Source organism: Haliaeetus leucocephalus, unplaced genomic scaffold (assembly GCF_000737465.1).
Source record: "Haliaeetus leucocephalus isolate CR32 unplaced genomic scaffold, Haliaeetus_leucocephalus-4.0 Scaffold362, whole genome shotgun sequence".
NCBI classification, from domain to species: Eukaryota; Metazoa; Chordata; class Aves; order Accipitriformes; family Accipitridae; genus Haliaeetus; species Haliaeetus leucocephalus.
The window spans coordinates 7661950-7679845 of record NW_010972798.1 but is presented as its reverse complement, the minus strand read 5'-3'; the positions used below and the strand labels follow the sequence as shown (position 1 = coordinate 7679845).

At 37.8% G+C, this 17896-nt stretch overlaps 1 protein-coding gene across 4 annotated transcripts in view; it reads left to right on the top strand.

Moving 5' to 3' along the window:
• ARMC9 (armadillo repeat containing 9) overlaps positions 1 to 17896 on the top strand; it is a 67656-nt gene that overhangs the window by 20349 nt on the left and 29411 nt on the right. For all 4 annotated transcript variants that reach the window (XM_010573030.1, XM_010573029.1, XM_010573031.1 and 1 more), the window contains exons 9-14: positions 10616 to 10650; positions 11833 to 11944; positions 12862 to 12954; positions 14237 to 14327; positions 15225 to 15348; positions 17268 to 17407. In XM_010573030.1, coding sequence (XP_010571332.1) covers positions 10616 to 10650; positions 11833 to 11944; positions 12862 to 12954; positions 14237 to 14327; positions 15225 to 15348; positions 17268 to 17407 — 595 coding nt within the window. The remainder of the gene's footprint in view (positions 1 to 10615; positions 10651 to 11832; positions 11945 to 12861; positions 12955 to 14236; positions 14328 to 15224; positions 15349 to 17267; positions 17408 to 17896) is intronic.

Genomic DNA, 17896 nt, shown 5'->3' with positions numbered 1-17896 from the left:
CCAAAAGACTTTCGCAGTGTAATCATACCCATGAAATCTTACTTAGCAATGGCTTCTAGTGTTGGCTGTTGCTTTGTGCTCTCCAGTAAACTGGCTTGGGTCTCATTCTTTTGCGGAGCAACTTCATGCCTCTTGCCAGCTCTGTGACCTCTTGGGTCAGCTTGTGAGCCTGATCTACAATCCATTAACAGGATGCATCTGCTGCATGTAGTGGGAGAGAGGCCACACTACTGTGTTACAGTTGGGAGATGTTTCCAAGGCTTCTCTAAAGCCCTGTTCTACCATAAGGCTTTTTTTCTAGCTGCAGTTGAATGTTATCGCCATCTTCCATCATGTAATTTGACATGTGTGGTCCTGAATTGGGAGATAAGACACCTGAGAGAATTGTCAGAGCAAAAGGTCCGGATCTAAGAATAGGAGGTCAGAGCACCAGCTCTGACAAGCTGAGGAAACATTCATTTGAAGATTTAATCAAATTCTTGACTTTCTAACGTTTGTTTGGACAGGGAACTGATGTGGGTAATGGTAAATTTGAAAAGAATAGTTTTAAATACAGTGATCTAACATAGTCCCTTATATCTTTAATACTGTTGAGTTTACTTCAGTTTTACTTTTTTTTTTTTCTTACTATTAGTAATTTGTCTGGTGGGTAAGAAGCATGGATTGTAGGTTTTTTGATGCCTGCAATTTTCTGTTTACACACATCATGAAGCCAAGAGGATTCTGGCCATTTATTGCTGAAGCGTTGTACATTCACTCCCCATCAAAAGTTGGCGTAGGGTCAAGTCTTAAACAAATAGATTTTCAGATTCAAGTAAGATGTACACCTTCCTGGAATTTCTTGGATTAGGGATAATGTAGTAAGATTCTCTAACCTTTGGATTAAAGGGAAAACAGGAACTGCTTCTTCAGATGCATGGTTTCTGTCAATAGTCAAGATGTGTGTTAACCACTGGAGAATCTTTCTGTGACTAGAAAGCTGTATAGTTGTTTGCATATGTTGCTCCTGTGTCATGGAATAGAATAAATGCCCATTATGTTTTTACTGCTATTCAGTCTGATTACATTTACCTGTAGCTACAATTAGGTGAATTAATGTCCCTTGCAAGTTTTAGGTTTCTTTTGGCACAACTCTTGAAGCTGTGGAAAAATTATTATTTTTTTAGTTCTGTCACTGGACAAAAGCACCAGCTTTTCTGTAAAGTTAAGCTGTCATTTACAAACTGTAAATGAGGAATTTTTTTTTGTTTTCTGGGATAGCTGTAAAGACTAGTGTAGGCTAATTTTTTTCTTGTGCTCTGTGCTTTTTTCCTCAAACACGCTTTTTACTGCAAATGCAAACAAGCCATCAAGCTGCAGTAGCTGGTGGCAGGTATTCTGTTTCTTGTGAAACAGTTTTCTGCACCAAGAGATCATGTAAAACCTAGGAGACAGTCTAGCAGAAGCTTTTTGTTTTGTTTTTTTTAATTACTCTGAACCATTCAGAGTGGATTCACCAAGCATTACGTTGATATACGCTCTTTCATTTAAAAATAATATGCACGTTACAGGAAATGGCATCTACCCTAAGCAAGCTTTTCTTAGGATGAAATGTATCAGTCTTCTCCATCCCTGTCCATGGGATGATTCTTGTATGTTACCACTCATATATGGTAAGGAAGAAACAAACCTACCTCTTTATGTAAGCAAAGAGGTGGGTTTTTTCTGCTGATACGATATATTATGCCTTTTTCACAAGTTGCTGCAGGTGATACAACTACCTGCAGCAACTTGGGCAGGTTTTTTTGTTTGCATAAATTCCTCATCTCTAAAGGTAAGGTGTTGCCATCAGTAGGGGTTTGCAGAAACTTTTCCTGTTATTGTCCTCAAATCACAGAATAGACCAGGTTGGAAGGGACCTTGAAAGGTTGCCTGGTCCAACCTTTTGTGGTTTCCTTTAACATTAAAACTTTCCTTTAACGTCATCCTTGTCTTGATGCCTATGTACATTTTCACTGGCTCAGGTCATGTGTGTGTTGGAATGTCTTCTCGTCATGATACAGGTTATCTCCTGGTTTCTTTTACTCACTTACTGGTCTCTATTGATGTTGTCCTTTGTCTTGAATTTAATTTTAAAATGTCTTCGCCACAAACTGGCTATATGTGTGTATAGCACTGTGAAAGTTAAAATACTTGTTCACATAAGGGAATTCAGTGTGTAATGGTAATAAAAAGAATAATGTCAGATTTTTAAAATTGGTTAAAGAATAGAAAGAACTTTATTTTCTGCTCACAGTGAAGAGTGGCAAGTTTCTTATACCTTCTGTATAAGGCTGTATATATCTGTTAAACAGGAACCTGCTAAATACAGTGTTTATGTGCTTATTCATCTGCACAAATATGTCCTCTAAAGTAAATATTGGCAGGTTTGCACAAAAATACTAGAAGCAGAATAATTAATGTTGGTCTTATTTCATTGTGTTGAACTGTGTACTTTTATTTTGAATTAAGACTCTTCTTTTTAGATACAAAGCTGTTCTAAGTTAAATATTTTAGTCTAATTAAAGAGAACATGGCATATTTTGTACTAAACTACTCAAACCATTAATTATCACCATTTTTTATTTTAGTAACTAAATCTTAGGTTTCCTTCCAGAGACTTTTTCTTAATTTATCCTTGGAGCCTTTTGGGATGAGGAATTGATAACATTGCTCAAACACCTTAAATTGTCTCTCTCAGCTTTCGTTATGTGCTGGTGAGAAACTCCAATCAAAGCAAGTATGGAGAATACTTCCAGCTGCTGTCTTAGAAGCTGAGGTCTTCTGATCGATATCATGTTCATTGGTATATCTCTCTTAGCTGCTTCAGTGTAGTGAACTATAGAAGTCATATATTCACATAAATGTGTCAGTGCTTGGTATGTAGCTATTCTAACTGACAGTTATAATGGAATAATGTGCAGACTAGATATGTTTGCTAGGTGTTGAAAGGGGAACTTGTAAATATATCACGAGAGACACATTGATTTCAGTCCTAAAAAATACTTGTATGTGGATTGACAGAAGGTACTTAAACATTTCTTTTCAAAGCTAATAGTCTGTTAGTTTTTAGCTAATTTTGATTTGTTGGGTTTTTTTAGAACTGTGCATTTCTCTGTGATTTATTTCTGTTAACTTATTTTTTTAATCTTCTTTATTTTAATGTGTGCCTGTTTGCCTATAAAGGGATATTACTCTATGAGCCCTTGTGATGACGGATATGTAAGTGTCTATATCTTTATATCTTTTCACATTGCCTGCTCAGTCTGTCACAGTCTATATTTCTCTTCATTTCACAATGTATAACAATTTTCTGTGCATTTTAACTTGCCATGACATTAACTCGTATGGTTTATGAAGAGCCAAAAAATGTGCAAGGCCTGGAATTTCTGCATGGAGAACAGAAGTTCTGAGTAACCTTATGGCTTCATAATATGCATAACACAGCATGTCAACAAAAGAGCAGCTTTGTCCACAAATTTTACATTAAACACAGCTTCTTACAGCATGCAGAAAGCAATTGTTTCTTCCACATGAACATCAGTGTATATATCATACAATGTCTCTGAAGTGTGCCAACACCAGCTGATCCCACAACACCTTTGACAAAGCAAATAAATATTATTGCTTAAGATAATACAGCAAAATGAATTGTGCTCCTCAGAGGTGTGTCATATTTTACATATTTGTATTTTTAATTTCTAAAGTGAAACTTTATTTCTGTAGTAAAGACTATAAAATTCTTGCATACAATTAAAATGGATCCTCTTTCACTGAAAACTGAAAAAGCAAAACAGTGTTCTGTGTACTGCCTGTGACTTCTGTAACCCAGATGGAAGTTTGTATTCTGGCATTATTACAAGTACACCATAAGTATCTAATTTTGCCCATAGTTAGTGCATTCTTTGCAAAGAGAGGAAATGAGTCTACTTCTATGTTACTCTGTGTGTAATCAATTCATAAAAGTTATTGACACCAATTCTGAAAAATGTTGGTCAGTATTCTGCTTTAAAATAATACATATTTATGTTTTTATCACTTTCTTTGTGTAAAACAAGATTTCATCTTTCAAGAAAAACTAACTTTTTTTTTTTTCAAAATGTATTCGTCACCTGGAATTACAGTAACCCCTGTGGGCACTCAACTTCCTGCCTAAAACAACACTTTGTATTGAGAAATAGTCATAGAATTATTGAATGCAAGGGACTATTTCTTTCATGCTTCTTTTTATCTTTATGTAGAGATTACTATCCACATTCACCTGTATCAATCAACCTGTTCCTGTTGATGATGTGAATGGTCATAATGGACACCTTTTGCTTGATGCTTAGTATTTTGTTCCCTCTCATAATGGTCTGTTTTGAGATTGAGTAAAAGTTGATTATAAATGAGCAGTTATGAATTCAATGATCTTTGCTAAGAGAAGTTTTGCCCTTATATAGGTAGTTTTAGTTAAAAGTAACTTTATACGATGTAGAATGTAATAACATACAATGCAGAGTTGTTTATAAGATTTTTGTAAAGCTATCTAATTCTGAGCTATTTCTTGAATTCATAGATAGCTTTCAGCCTCCCTTCACTGTTTATATATAGAATCTTATACTGTTTTCTGACATTTTGTCTTGTCATTGCATGATCACATATTATTACAGTGTGACTTTATGTACACTTCAGATGTCTTAGAGAATCTGTTTTATAGGCAAGTGGGAAGTTTTCACAACAGGATATCTCTAGTATAAGTAAGGAAAAAAAAATTAAAAACACTTGCAGATCTTCTTACAAAGTAAATTTGCATAGCCCCAATAGATCTGCCAGGTTACGCAAGCTCAAAGTCTAATCTGTCATAGGCTGCATGTAGCAGGCTTGTTGTCATTAGCGTATAACAAAGGAGCTCAACATAAATTTTTGAGTTCTAATGATATGTACGAATTTGCTCAAACTTTGGTTTTACTCTTCACATATTCATCACATATCTTTGATTATTAATTCTGAATCTGCATTGAATTTACACTGAGTTCTTATAGCACATTTTCAGAGTGGTAACGGAGGACAGAATCTGGCTTTCAGCTTTAGCCTTCAGCATATTGTGAATATATACATCAAATAGCAAAGTGGAGTTGGTTTGAATACAGGGCTACAGTATTTGATAAAATCAATTGTGGTTTTGGCTTGCACATGAAATGCAGCTGTTTTCTTTTATAAATATTGATATATTTTTTTTTTTTTTTCCCCTTTGAACTTCTTTGTTTTATTCCATGCTGTTTGTATTCATGCCTTGCTTTGTTCAAAAATGAAGGGCTGCCATCTGTGGCTAGTCTGCATCGTGACAGAATTACTTGTCTTAATGTGGCACCTGGTTTGGCTTTGGCAAGAACCAGCACAAACATAAGTCATACCCCATGATCCTACCAGAATAAGCTGTGCTTGGGCTGTTGTTTTCTTGTGTTTTTTTCTTTTCCTTTCCTTAAGACACCTAGTTTCTGCATGTGTTTCAATTATGACATATGATTCTGTCTCAAGATAGGTTTTGCATGAAAATTATTTTCTTCAAGATTAAGTCTGTGAATGTTGGGAGTCATGTATGCCCCATGTTCTTCGCTTTCTGTCATTCACTGGCAATTTGAGGAATACTGTTACTCAAAAGGTTGAATTAGTATTTAACCTGTTCTAGGAAAGGTAAGATTGGGGAAAGGGCTTGGGAGAAAATGCTGAGGAAATAAATGCTTTTTAACCTAAGAAAACTGGTAGTAAAGAGGAGCTATGTAAACTTGGCTGATTGAGGCATCATCTGGTGGTTGACATGATGGATGTGTAATGAGGAAGTTACCTGTCAGCAGTGCCTTTAACTCTGCCTTTCTGTCTGTGGCCTTGGATTCATCACCTGGAGATGAAGATCGTAAGGTTTCTACTAACCTTATAAGAATATTAAGAATTTACTTTCTGTAGAGAGTGCTTTGAGGGCTATGAATGCACAGTGCTGATGGTTTTACTTTCTCTTGTCCAGTTATTTAAAAGCAGCTGTTACAAAGAAGTCCCAGCTTTCCAGCATCCACATACTCTCTCTCAAAACCACAGTACAGTTGGAGTTTTTGCACTATTGCCACAGAAACAAGATATCAGAGTTCAGCTGTTTAGATTTGAGAATGAACACCAGGAAAGAGAAGAACGGATCTGTGAGGATCAAAAAACCAAAAGGCTGGTGGGCTCTGTTCTGCCCACTTCCAGGCTTCAGTATTAACCTTTTCTTCAGTTAAATGTATCCCTTTGTTCCTAAGAATCATTTTAAAGGGCTTCATGCTTTTACATGTATCTGCAACATAGAAGTCCATTTTTAAAAGCATATAGCTACAGTTTTCCAAAGAACTTAAAAGTTTTTTTATTAATTTGGTGGTAGGGCAGGTTTTTGTTCCCAAGAATCTATTGCTTTTGCTTTCCCTGGTACTGACGTGTTGAGAGGGGTGGAGGCTGGTTCCGCTGGCGCTCCCGCCAGAAGTAATGCATGTGGAAGCTTGGCTTTGGATCTGCTGTGTACAGAGATAATGGTGAAGGCAATGACCTTTTTCCACTGGCTAGATTATTATATGTCTTAAATGAAGTAAGTGTGCTGACGTAAGTAAGCCCAAGAGCTGATTTGTAGGATGCAGCTCTATTTAAGGTGTGGTTTTCCTTTTGTTAAGGCTAATGCACAAGTCAAGAACTAGAGCTTAAGACAGCTTTTTGGGGCTAGGTTATGTAAAGATATTTAACTTGGTAAATATCCTGAGATTGGGACATCTCGGATTCTGTACCAAAGAGGAGAAACGGAAACAAACAAACAAATACTACCTAGTGAAATGCAAAAGGAGGTGCTGAGGTGGAACTGTAATTGCTTTGGTGGGCTGCCTGCTCGGGAATTCCTAATGTGCATTTACCCTTCCCTGCTTGTGTGGGGCAGGGCACTTTGTAAGGTGGGAAAGAGCACTCTGCTTAAGGAATTAAGAATATTAAACCAAGTTAAAATGAAATGCTAGGATGGGTCTGTATTTCGCCTTCTTAATTAGAAATGTTTATGTGAAGGAAGCCATGAAATTTTCAGCAGAGTTTGGGTCATATTCCCCAGGCTTATTTTCCACCCGAGTCCATAACCCAGTGCTTCCTATTGCCAAGAGTGCTGCTTCCAACTGGTCAAATCTGCCAGCACTGAAACGAGGCATGGAGCTTGGTACAAACCATTTATGGCTCGTTGGGGGTATCGGCTCGAGCTCTGTGCTGGGACAGGCACCCCTTGATGCTGCTGCAGGAGGTGGCGAAAGCAGCCAAGGAATGGGTGCAGAGGTGGTGCCGGCCAAACTGGCAGTAGTCTGGGAGTGAGAGCTGAAGAGGCCATGGCATGAGGAGGAGAAAGGCTGGCAGGGTAGCAGGGTTCTGAGGGTCTGGGGTACTGCATGTCTTTCCTCTTTAAAAACGAGGATAAAAAGATGAAAAGTTGAGAATCTATGGCAAGAGGTAGCCTGGATGTTAAATTGAATGATCAGCACTTGGTGGTACTGTATTTGGATCACTTGTTGGAAAACTAAACTGACTGAAATTCTCCTCAGACCCATTTAGCAATAGATGGAAAGTGTGTGATGCTGTCCCTCAGCATGCTGTGTGGCTGTGTGCTTCACAGGGTGACTCAACTGTCTGACCCAAAGTAGTGCAGACCCTGAAATAGTAGCCCTGTGAGCCACAGGAGAGCTGCTGCATTGCATAACTGCCAAAAATTGCCCAGAAATATAATTCTCTAGCAATATTTTACTGCAGTCCTTGTTCTCATAAATTACATTATAAAATAGAGACCTAAATAAATTCCAAAACAGGAAAATACTAGTACCAGAGTTGTTACTGTACTGTATCAGCTGTTGTTAACTTATTTTGCAGAATTATTCTGTCATAATCAAACACTAAATCTGCTGGTTTTCTGTTTGTGGTAGTTGTGTGATGAGCATTTGATTGTTTAATTGCAAAATAATTTTTAGCTCTTGCACACTGCCATTCATTGGTAGATCTCAAAAACCAGCTTATTCAAGAGATTGATGCCTGTATCTGCTTTCCACATGAGAAAAATCAAGGTCCAGAGATGTGAAATGACATATTTAAATTCTGTCTGCAGTTGGTAGCTGAATCAGGGCTAGAAGCGTATCTCCTGAGACCCAAGCCAGTGTCTTACTCAGTGTGCCATACTGGAGGGTACAGATTAGCTTATGACTAATTGCAATCATGTAGATGAAGATGAAGAAGGGAAATCTCTGCCTGTAACATGGTGGCATTCTTTCTGCTTGTCAGTGTTGCTGACCATAGTCAGTCAGATTCAGAAATGAAGGTGCAGTGAAGGGCAAACTAGCCCTGAAAAACTTTTCCTGTTTCTGTTTTGCCTCATTGAACCTGACGTAGTATGAACTGTATCCTAATTGCTTTCCCAGAAACACCAAAAGCCTGAGAGCGCTTCCTTCCTCCTGTGCAGGTTCTAGACTGATAAACTTGGGTCTGATCAGAAATGTGAGCACTGGACAAGAAGGCTCTCCATCTTGGTCACTCAGCCCGCAGAGCTCCAGTATAGGGTCTGCGTCACTGTGTGGTGCCTTTTTGGTGCAGATAGACTGCAGAGCCAAATCGTACTAAACGCTTTGCTGTGCTCCATCTGCCAGCTTAAAAAGTAATTTGGGAATTAATAGGACTTTGTCCTGCTTGATCTGACTGATTTTTAAAAATCTGAACTTTTTTCCAGTTGAAGTTTCTGTAGTTTGAAATTTATAAAGGCTTGCAAAAATCTTACACTTGCCAGAAAAGTTTTATTTGTATGGATGGGTGATGCATGTATCTTTACCAATTATATATCCTTTAGTTAGATTTTGGTTGGAGCACATGTTTTTCTTTCTAAGGCAGCAAAGAAGTGGTGGGTAAAAAGGACTCTGCTGAGAAGCAGAGAGCTTCTATATACATCTATTTACTCTAAGTGACCTGCTTTATTACTTTTCTCAATAATGTTCTTCTCATCATCAAGGGCTCTCTCATTTCTTTTGCTTTAACATACTATAGTCACTTTCTTCCCCATTTCCTTTAATGGAGAAGGGCGCTGAGGAAGGCAATGAAAATGATCTGTGATTTCATTGCGCACTCGGGTACAAGATGATAGCTTTTTACTGGGAAAATAGTTTTGTTTAAACAGAAGTTAGCTTTTGATATTTATCAAAAATGTTAAGGAAAATTAATACAAATAAACGTGGGGAAAACAGGAAGATATGATACTTTGAAAGACTTTTGTATTGTGTAAAATAAACCATGATTTGAGAACTACTGTCAAGACAGGTTAATTTTGAAGTGTATGACCTGTACACAATAGACAATTAACAGGTCATTCATTGACTTAAACATAATATAAAATGCTTTCCAATGTGCGTATAAGCTTATTTCACATCGAAGAGAGCAGTTCCTTGTATTACAAAGGATACCCATGAGGTAGTGTGTTCAAGAATATTTCAGCTGGTGTAATTCAATATTCTCTATGGTATTTCATGCTTTTTGTCTCCTCGATCCCTCAGTTTTAAATCTGACAATAGACATTGATTATATAGCTCCCACTGAAAGAGGCTAGGTTAGAAGAAAAGACCAGTTTTAAAGGCATAAGTGGTAATGAGAGATTTTTTAGAAAGTGAATAGGGAGATCAACACAAAGAGACGACACTGAATATTCTGCGAATATGGCATGTAGTTGACATCAGAATGCATGATATGAAGCACTCTTATGCCAGAATCGCTGCTGCTTGGCTCACCTACAAGTAGGTCTAGCACAAAATATTTACTGAAGCAGACAACTTTTATATGGAACTTTTATATGATGTTGATATTTTTAAGTTTTTACTTGTTCAGCAGTGGTGCCTGCATATGCTCTGTGTCACACTGCATCAAAGAGGAAATATTCAGGCTTAAATTCAACTTATCCTAGGCCGAACCACTGAGAAATGGCATGCTGTTCCATATTGGGTTTTATCCATACTAGAATACCTAGTCTTTTCTTCACATATTAGTAGTTATATATGGGGATATACATTAGTAGCAACAGGCACTCTGATAACATTAGTGTCGAAACAAAGAATTCCAGCAAATTTGAATGCAGTAATACATGCTAGGTCTCCAGCGAAATATTACTGTAACTTTAAGGTACAAAAATTTTTGAAGTCAATAAATGTGTTTAGCAAGTTTTTCGTCTTCCTCAGTGGGCTTCGGATGGTAGTTTCTACTCACTTTTTTTCTCTTTAGATATATATTTTTTTTTTAAAAATGCTTCAAGTGTAGGTAATTTTTGGTGTAATAAGTGTAGGTAATGTATGGCAGTGAAGATAACATAGCCAGATCATAACAAAGGAGGTTTTTACCTGTGAAACACTTTAAGGGAAAAGAAAGATGAAGTCCTCTCCTTTAGCTGTGCTTCTATATTTCAACATGGGTGCTATAGGAAAAGAACTGCAGAACCTCAGTGAAAGAATACACTGTGGACCTCATAAGTAATGCTGTTGGTGTGAAAATTGGACTAATCCGTTGTGATTTCTTTTTTTTTTTCTTTATTTTTCTGATGCAGGCTTCCACAATGTTAAGAGCATCTTTAGCCCCTGTGTAAGTATTTATTGCTGAGCTTCATTTGTATCTGTAGGGAAGAAGAGGGGTTTGTAAACTGAAGGGCACTGCCAGTTGTCTGCAAATAGGAATCACTCATCCTCTGTGTGCTTCCTCTGATCTCAGTGAATGCTGTATGCAAATATTGTGTGATCTGTATTCTTCTCTTGAGCAGGTTCAGTAACATCCTAATTTCAGCAGGATGTTGCTAATCCAGTAAATCTGTCACTGCACACCTGTGAGTTGTTGCTGTATTTTCTTTACTGTTTCCGCACATTACAGTCCTGTTGTTGTAATTGGTTTGCTTCTCACAAAACCAGGAAAAGGAGGGGAATTGGTAACGTGGATTTTTGGGTGCTTCAAGTTTAATTTTTTTGTGGCTGACTTAAGTTTTGGCTTATAAGATCGAACAGAGATGGTATATCTGAGATGAAGGTTTTATTACATTTTTGAGACACTGTTTTGATCCTTCTGTTGTTTACAAGAAAATTAAAGGGACAATTATATATAAAATTTGTTTTGATAGGATAGGAAGATAGGAGTAAAAATTTCTTAGTTGAATATATTTAAATATTAAAATTAAAGCATTGACAGGAATAATTTTGTTAAAGGAAACTTCTATTGCAGTGTTAAAACTCAAAGAAGCAGGATAGTACTGGTGCATGGGAAGTGATCCTGTATTAAGTCTTATGTTAAACCAGCGTAGTCCAGCCTGTAAAAATCATTCAGCCTGCCTCCTTTGCCTTGGAGAAGACACTTCTGTGTGCGTGAGGGCTTAAAGGTAAAGCTGGAGCTGCAGCTTGTTATTGTGTCTGTTTATAACCATATGCTAAGAGCCACAAGTTGCTGCCCCCATGCTCTTGTGGCCCACACAGGGCAAAAAAGGAAGGTACTGTACTGTTCTGTGCCACTAAAAAGCTCAGATCATCAATTGGCTAGTTGTCAGCATTTAGTGTCTGCAAGTTATGATGGTAAATGAGCTGCATGCATGGTGAAAAAATAAATCCAAGTTTAAAAAGTCTGTTGTTCTGATATGGTAATAAAAGTAACAAAGGTGTAAAAACGTGGAAGCTCTTTTTCTGAAGCAGACTTCCTTTTTTGGCTCTTCTCATCTCAGTAACATCAGCTGTACTGAATAAGGAGAGAGAGTTTTGATGACTGTCTTTCCCATTTCCATTGTAGGAAGATGCAGGATGTGCCATTGTTGCCCTCTTTGGATTATGAGAAGCTGAAGAAAGATTTGATTACAGGGAATGATCGTCTCAAGGCCTTCTTACTGCAGGCTCTGCGCTGGGTAAGGGAGAGGGCCTCTGTAGAAATAAAGAAATAGGTCCCTTCTGGAGGGATCCAGAACTAAAATCCATTTTGCAAGGAAGATGAATGTTCTGGTGATCAGTTCAGCATTATAGGCAACTTCTCTCTTTGTCAGTGAAGCTTGCCAAGACTCTTGAGATGATGAAGAAAGCCCAGGCAGTAGGTATCTATTTGTAGTGGTGTCCTCCTCATCTGAAGAAAGCCAGACAGGAATTACTGGGATCTTCAGTGGAAGTAATTTCTGATGTGTTTTCAAATAAATTGTTGTTGTTGTTGTTTTAGGCAGTTCCTTTTTCCATGTATTGCCCTGTTTTAGATTTATATAAATATTGCTATATCCAAGAAATACCTGGCTCTAAGCACCAGTTTTCCTTTATAATCAAGGTATTCTACAAGAGCCTACCTTTTGGTTGACTCGGATCATGTAATGATATTTTGAAAAAAAAGGTGACAACAGGAAGTTACATTTTCCTGCTGAAAAGGAAGCTGATATGTTCAAAGTGACAGACGTGAAAGATGATAATAGTGGAATTCTGATCAAGCTTCAGTGTCCATTTTCACATTAAAAAAACATCCGTTGGGTCTGACCAGTGATTCTTCTAGCCCAGTACTCTGTCTCAGATGTTTTAGAAAAGCACCACATCTGTAGCTATTAGAGGGCTTTTTAACTTTATGGGAAGTAATGCTGTATCCTTCCTGTATGGACAGTGATGACAGCTCCCAAGTAACAGTTCATTTCATCTCTTTCCCTTAGATCACTGAGCTTGAATTCCTCCTTCCCATGAAAAGAGGTTTCTCAGCTATGGGGTATCAGCACCTTTAAGATCTTCAATGGTCATCAATTCACATTACCATTTATTTATTTGACTGGTTTATTTATGTTGTTGTTTATTTTAGCGCTTGACAACATCATATCCTGGGGAACAGAGAGACACTGTCCTGCAAGCCTACATCAGTAATGACCTCCTAGACTGCCACAGCAGCTGTCAGGTCAGCTGGAAAGAGTTTTCCTCCAACTTCTATGTGATATTGCTCATTTGTTTCTATAAAGTGCTGCTCAGAAAAATTTATCAGACTCTGGAGGGGAAAAAAAAGAAGTAGTAGTGCCAAAATCATGTGACACATTTAACTTCTCCATCCCAGTCTTTAAATGTGATGGACAAAGCTTTGCATTATAAGAGCTTTCAGTGTATATACATTTCTTGTCTACAAGTGGAAGTTTATCACCTCTCCTGGTGCTTGATGTCCGTGAGTTTAGCAGAAGGCTACTGAGCCCCTTACTTAGGAGTTAGCTCTTGCGTATCAGATGCTATGTCTCTTTTTGAGTGATTATGTATTGTTAGATAATACTTTCAATCCATTTCACTGATCTAGGATAAGAACTAAGTTAGGACTTCAGTCTCAGTACCTCTATGGAATATCTGATTATGCACTTGTAATAACATGTTCAACAGTATTTCCGTGAATTTGGAATAGATTATTACCTTTCTCTAGAAAGGGGAATTGCTGGTATGTTGGTTTTGAAAGGTTGCTTCAGTCACTGATAATCCAATACTATTGCTAACAAAAGCACAACTTTTTTCATTTGTAGTAGTGAATTTTGTACATAGTTGAGTTACCCAGTTGTTTGAAGCAGTGGGCCTACTTGTTATGTTGTGGCTCCCATTGTTACTGCAACAGTAACTTCACTAGAAAAGTTAAAGGATTATTAAATCAATGATCTGGTTTTCTCCCTGTAAATTTCTGTAAGAGGAAAGTTATGTGTAAGTAATGCCTGAAGTAAAACAGATTAAAAATAGTTTGCAATGTGGTATTCTTGGTAAGTTACTGAGCTGTTTTCCCACACTCTTAGTTGTCAAACAAAAGCATTTCTATTCAGGTAACATTTCTGCATTTCAGTTCATCAACAAAATTAACAGATTTTTTTTTTGTCACTGACTTAATTTTAGGTATCAGTTTTAACTAATAACTGTGTTGGTTCATTGTAATTCTCACCCTACACCATGGAGCTTAATGGTGTTATAACAGACTGAGCTGAAGAGCTCCGATTTGCTTATTTTTTTTAATTTTCCATCTCTCCCTTAGCCTCCTGCCAATAAAAAAGGAGACTAGGAAATTTTAAATCATATTGACATTGTTTAAGATATCGATACGCATTCAAAGGTGGTTTGCTGTGAAAATTTAATGAAGCTTTTAAAACATTGTAGAAGACTAACTTTGGGTTTTTTTCCTGCTTCAGTGAGTTTTTATTAATGTTTGTTTTCTTCTTCAGAGGAGTGTCCTCAAATTATTACATTCTAAGAGTGAGGTAGTCAGACAGTATATGGCAAGGCTCATCAATGCTTTTGCTTCACTGGCAGAAGGTAAGAGATCTGCTGCAAAAAAAAGACAGCATTTTCGTATAAGGCTGGCTTATAGGTACTTCACAAATGCATGTCGCTGCATGTGGGAATTTAGAGCCTTATTTGCACTCTTTTTCTAGGGATTCACTGTCTTTTGTTACATGCATTCAAAACAGTTTTTCAGTACCTGGAAAGCTTTCATTTTGACACTGTAGATTCAGCATTTCTAATTTCTTTTGATGATTTGTGGTCTGTGTGGGAACTTACCCAGGTGCTACCTTTAATATAGCCTTCAATCTCTTCATGAGGGTTAAAAAAAAAAAAAAAGAAGAAAAATCCCCATTAATTAAAGGTCCTGTAGGCAGACCTGCTACCAGGCTGTGCAACAGTAGTTAGTACAGCTGTTCTTGCATCTTCCTGGTCCTCACCTGAATAAATCTTTGTGCATCACTGTTGTTTGGTTGCATATATATGCAGCTTTGTATCTCTGCCTGTCCCAAATTAGCCCTTGGTTTGGTGCTACTTAAGGAGCTAACAACTATTGCTAGGAACTGAAATCCCATTTGAAGTCAGTAGCAGTAGGACACCTGAGTTTCCTGAGCTCTTTGGACATATCTGCTCTTTTCCTAGAGTATACAAAACTGTGATAGATCAGAAAGCATGTACTGAAAGAGGAATAGTGAATTCTGTGTGGTACTAACTTGGGAAGTGGGGGCCTCTAATGCCCCGAGTGGCTGAATTGAATGCAACTGGTCTGCTAGACAACTCATTTGTGCAGGTTTGTTTGGGTCTTGGCACAAGATTGTGGCTTGTCAAGAAGGAACTGAGGTCAATCCTGCTTACTTTTTCAAGGAGAGGGCGCTTTTCTGTCATAAGCTGGTATCTCAGCATCTGTTCTTTCATCGCTTTTTGCACCAGGTCGTGTCTACCTTTCTCAGAACCCAACATTGCTGCGAATGCTGGAGGAGAGACTGAAAGCTGAAGACAAGGATTCCCTTACATGGGAGAATGTTCTGGGGGCTCTGCAGAAATTCAGCCTCAGGTGATGAAAGCACAGCACGCAGTGGTGACAGCAGGAGAGGAAATGCAGGCTAGTTAGGCTCTGTTCAGGGAAGAAAGAAGAGCACTTGGTTTTCCCATAACAATCATCAGAACCTCTGATGACTGATGAAAACAGTGTCATTTATTATGGAGGAGAACTCAGTTTTGCTGACTGAATTAACCTGACTTCCTACTAGCTGTCAAGACTCAAGTAAATGTACATCTGCCATAGCCTTGTGTGCTTTATACATATTCCTTAATTGAACAGAGTGAAAATCTTAATGTAGAAAGTTCTGAAAATCCTACACAGAAAAAAATAAAAAGAGCTGCATTACATTCCAAAGCATAAGGTTTTCATCATGCTTTCTGCAAATATTTTTCAGGGATTTCATCCTTATCCTGTTGATCCTCTTTCCTGGAGCTGACTATGCATGGCCTGTCTTGTTCCTTACTTTTGCATTAGCAGTCTGACTCAAATGCCCACCACAAAAGACCATGCAGAAGCAGTAAAGGCCATGATGTTGCTCCCATTTAACAAATAAATATGATCTAGGAACTCTGTTTTCACAGTGCTCAGGAGGAATATTCGGCCCTGAATAGTTAACTAAATGTAAGGAGGTAGATGGATGTGTTTAGGTCTTGTTATTTTCATTCATGTTTCTTCTAAATTAAGACTGCAAGTGTTGGGAGTTATTTTGTTTGTTTGGGCATGTTGAAGAATGAGGGCTGCTTTTGGACTTGGCTTATTTAGAACTTGTTTGGATGAAACACATGTAAACGTGCTTTGGGTAAAAATCTGGGCTGCTTCCTGACATGATACCTTATACATATTTGAGGCGAAAGAGAATAAATCTTCATACCTTACTGCTTGAAATCCTAAACCCATCTTAGAGAAAATGATTTTTCTATTAAAGCACTTGTTGATAGTACAAGTTAGCTTGAATTTTGGGGCCTAGGCACTAAGCTACTGAAAATATGAAAGTTTTTTACTCTCTAGAAGATAACGGTTAATATTACAGTAGGTTAATTCCAGACACTGGGCGTGAGAGACTGTTTTTTTTAATGTGTGGTCAGATGCTCCCTTGTTTTGTTCAGTTCATGCCACAGACCTACTGCAAGATCCAGGACTGAGTAAGTGTATGAGCATTCAGGAGTAATCCAAATCCCAAATACTAAGACCAGGAAAATACCTGCTTTGATCTTTGTAATTTAGAGTTACTGCCCATTGGAAATAATGTGATTAAAAATGGTGTTCTCCAGTAAGACCTTTCTACATGTATATACTTCTTTTTTGTATTGTAAAGCAAGGAATTTCTGTTGCAGGAGATCACAGTTGACCACCTGGCACTTTATTCTGTATACTCTTTGAGGGCAGCTACAGACTGCGTTAAAAGAATATGTGATTTAAGAATCTCTAGAGAAAAGAGCAAATAAATTTAAGCAAAAAATCTCATTTGTCATATCAACAGTAAAAAAGTGCTATAGTGCTATGGCTACCTGTGGCAGAAGAAGCAATTAATTTGTTATGGGTCTGTTGTATGTAGCTGGCTTTTTTACCAATTGTAAGACAATTGAAAATGCAATTTTAGGTGGAGTTAGAAGCCTTAGAAAAGAGTAAAGAAACTTACCTCAGCAGTTTGCAGGTTTAAAAAAACAAAACACAAAGAAACCCAACCCACTCAACAACATTTTAGCCCTCTAAACCTATGGGAATCTGCATCTTCAATTTCTTCAGGCTTTAACTCCTCAGTTTAATTGATCCTGCCAAAATGGGTAGTTTTGGGGTTTTTTTGTTGGCAGGCTAGTGTATAGCAGGTAGATGAAACAGGGTTTTAATGTGCTTATATTAGCTATAAGTATATTTGAAAGCTATTTATGATGTGGTCTGATTTTTGTGGGCTTTTTGTTTTTTAATCCTAGGCGTGCACTGCAGTCGGCAATGATCAAAGATGGGCTCATTTTCTGGCTGGTTGATGTTCTAACAGATACAGATTGCCTGTCTGATTACACGCTGGAGTATTCTGTTGCCTTGCTCATGAATCTTTGTCTGCGGAGTGCAGGTGTCTTACATTTTGAATTACAACCTTATTCCAAAAAACAGATAGGGAAAACTGTGAATCCTTTTCTCTGATATACCTGGATTCTTTCAAGTGACTATAATTAGTAGCAGGTACTCACATAACCAGAGATATTTGAGTGTTCTAACCAATGCTTTTGAGCAGATCTCTTTCCCAAGAGTCCCAAACTATGGAGGTTAGCTTGACCAAAATCTAAAGAATTAAGAAAACAGTTAATCAATGGAACCCTCTAAGATTTGATTATTTTTTGATATCCATATGTGAGGTCTGCCGTTCCTATGTTCCAGGCCCACTTTTCAAAGGACACTTTTTACTTGTGTGGGAGATTTGTGTGCATAAAAGGAAGTCAGAACTGAGTTGATTAGTAATGGCAAGGGAGCTTAACCTTCACCTTGTGGAGTGAAATACTTGCATGCTTTGCTTCTACAACACAGAGCTCCCCCCCCCCCCCCCCCCCCCACACACACCCCC